The 8425-nt window shown below is 43.3% G+C and overlaps 1 protein-coding gene across 1 annotated transcript; it reads right to left on the bottom strand.

Annotated features, from left to right (window-relative positions):
• Positions 1-5055: 5055 nt before the first annotated feature.
• CUNH3orf80 (chromosome unknown C3orf80 homolog) lies at positions 5056-8192 on the bottom strand. The gene is made up of 2 exons (XM_045088569.1): positions 6589-8192; positions 5056-6462 (listed from the first exon to the last, which is right to left on the bottom strand). Exon 1 carries the CDS (start codon positions 7647-7649, stop codon positions 6903-6905), a length of 747 nt encoding a protein of 248 aa, XP_044944504.1. The 5' UTR covers positions 7650-8192; the 3' UTR covers positions 5056-6462; positions 6589-6902.
• Between the last annotated feature and the right edge of the window lie 233 nt (positions 8193-8425).

The raw sequence follows: 8425 nt of genomic DNA, 5'->3' as shown, positions 1-8425 counted from the left end.
TCCTTGCCTGCCCAAGCCCCATTTCTTTTTTCCTACACAGGCTTTCACCCACCGTGTAGTTGAGGCTTTCACCTCAACGAAAACCAGTTGACAATTTTTTAAGTAAAGTTAATATGAGACCTATAACATACCTTATTGTGACACCCAGCTGAAGTAGGTACTCTCCCCATTTTGCAGAAGAGAAAATAGCCTTAAGAGAAATTAAGCAACTGGCTATGGCGGTCATATAACTAGTAAATCCAGTGTCTACACATTCACTGGGTAGTCTAAATCATGTTATTCCATATAAAGTCTTAACAAACACTCATATTCTACCACAAGAATATAAATAGAATCTTAATCTGGGAAGCTCTTTTGTTCTTGTTTACATATTAGCTGGCACTAAGGATTTAGTGATAATGTTAGACTCTACAGTTCTTGTTTTTTATGCTGCGCATACAAAAAACAATCTGGCTTTTTTTTTTTAAGATATTGGACAAGATTTATGAGCTATTTTAAAGAAATGTTTTTCAATTTTTCAATTTAACAAAATCAGACTAGGAAGGAGGCACACTTGGTATTGAAGGACTTGGCTGAATGAAATGCAAAAAATAATATCTCTGTTGTATTCGTTGACCATTTCAGGTTTTATCCATAAAACTTTTCTGCCATTTCCACAGTAAAGATTTCTGGCCTAGATTCTATTATTTTTTAAATAATAGTTCCTTTAAACAGCAAATGACAAATAATAGCTACCTTATTTCACTTGTGAAAAAACAAAAAGTAATTCTAACGAGATGCTGTGCAGCTCGAGCCACAGCTCCAATGGTAAGATATTCTGTGAGGTTAAATTAATTGCATAGTGAAAGTTTAGTGGTTCAGAGTAACAGCTCCGGAGTCTAATAGGCTGAATCTACTTCCTGGATCTTCTGCTTATCACCCATGTGACTTTGGGCACACTACTCTGCCTCTCTGTCTGCACTTTTCTCCTCTGTAAAATGGGGTTAATAATCCTTGTTATTAACCTCTGGGGGCACCTGGGTGACTTAGTCGGTTGAGCATCTGACTCTTGATTTTGGCTCTGGTCATGATTTCAGGGTCATTATATCACACTCCAGGTCGGGCTCTGCACTGAGTGGAACCTGCTTAAGATTCTCTCTCTTCTTCTGCCCCTCCCTTCACTTGTGCTCACACTCAATAAAGAAAATCTTAAAAAAAAACAAAACAAACAAACCCTTAGTTCCTCCTGTTATGAATTTTAAATGACATAATATATGTAAGATGCCTAGCCCAGTGCCTGGCATATGTAAGCATTCAACAAATTACAGTTATCATTGTTATAATTATCTTGGTAGCAAGTGAAGAGTGCTACCACCCACAGCAAATGACAAGCTTATGTCTAAAAATGTGCACATTTATATTTTACTCTTTGGAAAAATGGCTACAATATAAGCTGCTACCAAATTTTAAATCAGAGCTAGAAATGCTAGAAATGATATTTAAGTTATCAAAGTAAATTTTGAGAACTCACACACAGTACTATAAGTTTCAGGAATTAACTTGTAGATTAAAATTAGGTGTCTACAGAAAGCTTTGGAGCACCCCAAAACAGAATCTGGAACCTGTAGAAACTCTTGGGCTCCTCAAGAGAGTGCTGCAAACACCTGAAGAAAAGGCAGAACTTGTGGAAGACCTGACAGGTATCAGGGAGCTCCCACAAACAAACACCAAAAGAAACAGGAACAAATAAATGGCAATTAGTTCCTCAGAAAGCTTAGGAGTGTGCCAAAGCACAAGCCAGACTCAGTAAAAACTAAGAATTCTGACAGGAATGCTGAGGGCACCTAAAATAAAACCAGAACCCATGGAAGACCTGGCAGCCATCAGAGAGCTCCTACAAACCCAAAGGAACAAACCAGTGATGGTAAGGTCCACGGAAAGCTTAGGAACGCTTGAAAGCAGACCCAGAACCAATAGAAATTCTAACAGGCATCATCAGGAGGCTGCTGAAGACACTCAAGATAAAACCAGAGCCCTCCGAAGACCTGGCGGGTATCAAAGAATTCAGGGAAACACCAGCAGAACCAGAGAAATACATAAATGGTTGTGATGTCCACAAAAAGCTTAGAACAGTCCAAAGCACAAACCCGAATGATGAGGAAATCTAAGAATATTCAGGGTACAGCTGGAGAAGAACGAGGAAAGCGCAGACTCGGTGGAAGATCTGAAGGCATCAGAGAGCATCTAAAAACACCAAAGCCAAGCAGCTACAACCAGAGAGCAAAAGCAACAAGAACCCCTCATCTCCCAAGCGGAAATGTGGAAAAGGTGAAACCTCACTCCGGGTGTCAAGAGACTGCCAAGGGCCTTAGGAAAACTACACAGTAAATGGTGGACCCCAGAATATAAGACAATCAAGAAGAAGCTTGGATTTCTCCCAGAGAGAAATGTGAATCCACTGAACTGACAACACTCAGGAAAATGCTGAAAACTTCTGTGGGAAACTTTGTGGGAAACTTCTGTGTGAACCCAGAAAAGACCCAACAGGCATCAACGGTCAAAACTCCTAAAGAAAAGAACCAAGTAGAAGACTTGACAGGTGTCAAAAACCTGCAAAACAGAGTTAGTCAAAGAACAAGATACACCCTAAAAAAAACAAAAAAGTTTCAAGAATCTGAACATTTGCTAGTCCAAGAAATAGTATGCAGAGATGAATGGAAGAAATAGGAACTTAATTTTCAAGCAGAGCTGAGTCAGCATTGTCCCTCTATCACGGATACAGGTGTAGAACCAATATAGAACTCAGGAGTCTCATTGCTTCTAGCAACAGAAAAATTTTCAAATAAAGTAAAATGGAAAGAATACTGTGCAGAGCTTCTAAGAGAAAAACTCAGAGAAGAGGAAGAACTCAGAGAAGAGGAAGAAGTAAGTTTGTATAAATCAGAGAAAAGAGCAACTTGGAGTTCTAGATGTATTTTAGTGAAAACAAGTACTGAAAATTCAAAGCAAAGTAACAACATACAAAGAAAGAAAAATTAGAACTGGGAGAGATCAAGATAATGAAGGTGCTTGGTTAAGAAGTTGAAGAGGAAAAAAGTGATAAACTTTAGTCAGATGGCATAAATGTCCAGCATTGTAAAATTTTTGTTGTAAAATTAAAAGTGAATTCTGTAAGTAAAAAACAATAAATAAAATTAGGTTCTATATGTATTTAAATATAATCAAAGTATTGGTTTTATTTGACATTTGATTATTTTATAGGGAAATTTTTTTTTAAAAGAAGACATTCTTTCCATCTCTATGGAAGAAAGGATGTTTTAATTCCTTACAATTAGCTGGTTGCTGATTCATTCTTTGTTGATAAAATACCTTCCCTTAGCCTACTATCTTTCCCCAATGGATGAAAGGTGAATGAAAAAGTAAATTGCAAACTAGTGATACAACCTTGCCAAATATTCTATTACTGACTGGTTGTCTGCAAGGTAGAGTTTTGGAGAGATGATTAATGCTGGGATACTCAAAATAAAACAACTTGTCATTGTTTCTTTCACTCTGGAAATCCAAATTAATTATGTTCATGACATTTTTACAGAAATCAGTGCAGAACATTGTTTAAATCTGAACACCATATTCATGTTTATAACATAATAAGTTCCAGCTGCGAACTCTTTCCTTTATTAATTCCACTTTAGAGAAACTGTATACATAAAGTACAACATTGAGGTACTTAGCATATTGCCTTTTAAACTGTTGGAGGCCATTTCCTTAATATTCCCTTCAGCCTCTACAGTTCAGTCTTGTTTTCCTTTTATAGCACACCTGATGCCCTTTGGCATAATTGCTAAAGCTGTCTTCATGGTTGAATTAATGGCCTCTTGAAACTATTATTCTATTTCAAGAAGACATTTCCCCCTTGTTTATGATATTGAACACCAACAACAAATTGCTTTTAAGCAACAGATTTCACGTGTGTGTATACATATATAATTAAATAATACACATAACTGAAAATTTTAAAGTCATGCTTTTAAGCAACTGATTTTATATATACATAAATATGTGCATATATATATACATATATATCTGTGCCCTCACCTATATAAAAAAATGTTGAAAACAAGTAAAATCACATCACAAATTATTTTGAGTTGAGAGAATAACTTTTCTACATTAATGCTTTCTACATTACTGTTTTTTACTAGTTCTAGGTAATAAATAACTGCCAGGTGAAATCTATAAAATTGTTACACCTAGATACTGCCCTTAGTGCTTTAAAAATGTTTCTATCCAGGCATTCAAGCACTGTGAATACACAGGTTCTGTGTGTTTTAACAGGGTATGGTGTGTGTGTGTGTGTGTTTGTAACCATGAAACATGTTCATTTGTCACTAAAAAATTAGTTTTTAAGAACTCCTCTTCCCCAAAATTGTGCTTGGTAAACAATGAAGTGCAAGAGAAAAACCAGAGTCAAACTCATTTTTATTAACTGAGAGATGTGCATAAAAGCTTGTGTGCTGTGTAAGAAGAAAACAAGTGTTAAATTTGTGGTGACTTTAAAATTCAGTGGAACCTCACTGCATGACTAGTATTACATTATAGACATTCTGAATTTTAGGGGGAGAAATGTTCCATAGTTGATACAAGGGAAATACACTTGATTCGTATTATAAATGTTTTTACAAGATTAGCTCCAAATGCTAATAACAGCAACATGTAGGATATACTACATATACTGGTACTTGAATGTTCACGTTGCTGTTTTGGATCTGGGTGAATTGTAAGATGAATCTAAAACATACCCTTAAAGGACAAATAATTTAAAAGATTATGGTAACTTTCCTGTTTGAATGGAGGGTGATATTGATAGCCACATGTAACTAAAATTTACAGTGTTTGAATAACATTAATGTGCAGTTACTCAATATGATGTGATTTCATTAAATCTTGTCCCATTCTCAATTTAAACAAATTGTCTCAACTCCTTATTGTTTTGCCAAACACAGCTTAAAATTGCTTTTAAGTATGAAAGAGACCCATATCATATTTTATTACATTGCCATATAGTCACACATCTGATACAGTTTGCACAGAGAAAGATTTTAATGTTTTTCTGTATTTTAATAATACTTCAAATGATTTTAATGACAGGATCATTAGCTTTTAGCAGCTTAGAGTAAACCATTCTCTTCTGTTACAATTCAGACTTCTTAGAACTGTCAGACTTTTTCTATTAGCATTTAAAACTTTAAGTCATTTTCTCAAATTAATTTCACAAATCACTTCTCAAATTAATCAAATCAGTTTCCTCTAATACAATCTCAGGATTGTCAACCTTTTTTCAATCATAAGAACAATGTTTCTAGATACATATATATGTAAGGTTCACACATATAAAATCTTAATATAACACTCATCCTTCTCCAAGCAGAGAAACATTTGTTTTCCTTTTCCTTTCATAAACTATAGTAATTATATGGTATACAATATGTATATATGTACATAGACTGTGCATATGTACATTATACATAATGCATTTTAATATTTTATATTACCATTTGCTTAAAGGACATTTCATAGAATGGTAGAGCTGATACAATGACATTCAGTTTTTTCTTAGGATATGTTGACTAAATCCTTCTGTAGTACATTACTTGCACAATTATGGCTTTAAAGAGAAGTCACAAGTTCTTATGTTTTGTGTCATGTTGTGGAAGGTACTTCAAAATAAAGGGAAAAGCATATGACATCATGCTTCATGCCATGGTATGACATATTATGCATCAATCATTTCTACATACAACTATGTGGTGAGTGATACAATTAAGACCTAGACTACACAATCTATGCTTATTACAAAATGTTGTATATTATGCCACAGTACTAAAAATAAAATATATTCTTCTCAAATAGTGAAAATAAGATATCCTTCATGTGTTTTAGGTCACATCTGTTTTCTTCTTTGACCATGCCTCTTTTTTCCCCCATTGTAAATGAAATCATGTCCAATATTTTGTTAAACAATGACAGACAATTCCCAGACCATTAAGGGGAAGAGGGCCATAAAGAAGAAAAGACGTTTATCTTGTCATTAATTGCACAAGTACACTCCTGATACGTTCAATACATGGCAAAAATACAAAAATAAAAGACAAATAAATAAAAATATCTTCTCAGTTATTGAGAAATCAGAAGTCCAACTGTACCTTATTAAGAATACGATCTTCGATACACCTAATTCCTGTGTGTCTTCAATAGGTACAGCACCTAACTGGATATCACGGGTATCCCTCCCCGTATTGTGAGCCGTCAGCGGTGACTATGCTTGGCCAGGAAGATACCAAGGGGGGGATTTTGGGTTCTCCGCAAGGGAGGGAGGGATTCAATCATACCTAGACGCTGCTCTCCCCGACCGCGCGCAGCAGTCTCCAGTCGCCGCTCGCCCCTACGGCTCCTCGCCCTCCGCCCATCTTGGGAGACCGTGACCTGTCCAGGCGAGAGGCAGAGGTATGGAACTGCGTCCCTTTCCCCGCATCCCCAAAGGTGACAGCCTTTCTCCCGACGCACTAAAGGGCTCACGTGTTCTCTTTGATTCGGAAAGCAGGCACTTACGAGTGAACACAGGTCTGAGGAGAGGCTGAGGGCGGGGACGTCCTTCGAAGTTGCGCTCCAGCCTCGTCCGCTTCTGTCGCCCCCGCCGTGCGAGCCTAACGTTTCCTTGAACCGAATGAAACGTAGGGAAACTTAAGATACCGGGGCAAGCGGGAGTGGGGGTGACTCCAACCCAGGCGACAGGCGATTCGGCCCGGGTGCCAGGCGGGGTCTGAGGCAGTCGGCGGTGGCAGCGGCCACCTCGGTCGTCGCGTCCCACCCGCAGCCCCCCTAGCCCCGTTCGGTCCGCGCGGTCCTCGAGCGGCCACAGACGCTCAGATGAGCGGGAAGCGGCCCTCGCCGCCGTCGGACTCCCCGGCGCCGCCGCCTCGCGGGCGGCCAAGCACCGACACGGGCAGCACGACCTCCCCGGGGCTGAGCTGCTGCAGCCGCATGGACTCCTCGTAGGTGGGCAGGTACTTGACCTCCTCGTAGCTGGGCAGCTGCAGGAAGACCGGCGAGACTACGCGAAGCTCGTGCTCCGAGGCGCAGGAGGGGGCCGAGCGCCCGCCGCCTCCCCGGCCTCGGCCCCCGCCGCCACTGTCCAGCAGCGAGTCCTGAGAGCCGGCGGCCGCCTCGTCGCGCAGTAGCGCGGGCGAGTCGTCGTCGTCGTCGGGCGGCCCCGCGGCCCCCGGCGGCCCTGCGCCCCCCGGCGGTCCGGGCCGTGCCTGCCCTGGCCGCGCCTGGCCTCGCGGGTACCTGCGTGGGCTGGGGCAGATGATGCGCTGCAGGAAGTAGCCGATGGCGAAGAGCACTAGCAGGATAAGCAGCCCAGAGAGCTTGCGGACGAACCAGCCCACGTTGTCTAGGAAGGCGTGCAGCGGCAGCTTGCAGCAGCGCACCGCTGTGGCGTTGGCCGCGTCGCAGCAGCGCTCCCGCTCGCCACACGCCAGCTCCGCGCAGCCCCCGCCGCCCCGCGAGGGCGCCACCAGCGCCAGCGCCAGCAGTAGCAGCAGCGGCAGCAGCGGCGGCGGTGCCGGCGCCACCGACAGGCCCTCCGCTGTGACCCCGGGTCCCCACATGGCCGGCGCAGACCGTCGCTAATGTCCGGGGAGGGGGTTGGGGGGATCCGTCTGTCCGCGTGTCCGTCGGCCCCTCCCCGGGCGCTGCGCTGGGTCCCGCGCGCCGCCTCTCGCGCCTCCGCTACCTGCGGCCGGAGCAGTCCTCACTTGGCCACGCTTGGGCGGAAGGAGGAGCCCGAGGCGCGCCCAGGCTGCGGGAGGCGGCCGCTTCTCGCAGCGGGAGCGGCCTCCTGAGTTTCTGACCTTAACCCCGCGCGCCCAGCCGCCCCGGCCCGCCTCAGGGCTCTCGGAGCCGCCCAAGATGGCAGAGGCAGCCTGTCCGTGACTGCCGTGGGCATTTTCGCCCCGCCGGCCGCACTCTTCCAAGCCCCCCTTGCCACCCTCCGGGGCTGGAAGGGTTAACGCTCCGCTCTGAGCCCGGGAGCCCCCTGATCTCGATTAATTCAGCCGTCGCGCTCTTCCCCGCCGCTCGGGCGGGGGGCTCTTGCTGGCGTAGGTGTCTCAGTTTTAAGTGATTGGATTTCCCCAGGAATGTTATTTAAATTGACTTGCGACTGGGATTCGCTTACCATCTTTCTTGTGATCTTTCTGATTAAAAATGGATGATGGCCACTAATGGCTAGCGCAGCCCCGCAGCCGTCCCAGAGCTTGGGGGATGGGGACCGCCGGATGGTTCCGGGCAGATGTTTGGGGCTGAGAAGTTGGAACTCCAGGAGACCTCCAGAACAGATAGAGAACTCCCCAGAGAGACTCAAGTCGAGGCACCAACACAAGTA

The sequence above is a fragment of the Mustela putorius genome, unplaced genomic scaffold (genome assembly GCF_011764305.1).
Source record: "Mustela putorius furo isolate JIRA1106 unplaced genomic scaffold, ASM1176430v1.1 tig00003834_pilon_pilon_pilon, whole genome shotgun sequence".
Lineage (NCBI taxonomy): Eukaryota > Metazoa > Chordata > Mammalia > Carnivora > Mustelidae > Mustela > Mustela putorius.
This window is presented reverse-complemented; position numbering and strand designations above follow the sequence as displayed.

Excerpts from the sequence above, each read along its gene's own strand:
- CUNH3orf80 (XM_045088569.1), bottom strand. The coding sequence starts at position 7,649 with ATGTGGGGACCCGGGGTCACAGCGGAGGGCCTGTCGGTGGCGCCGGCA.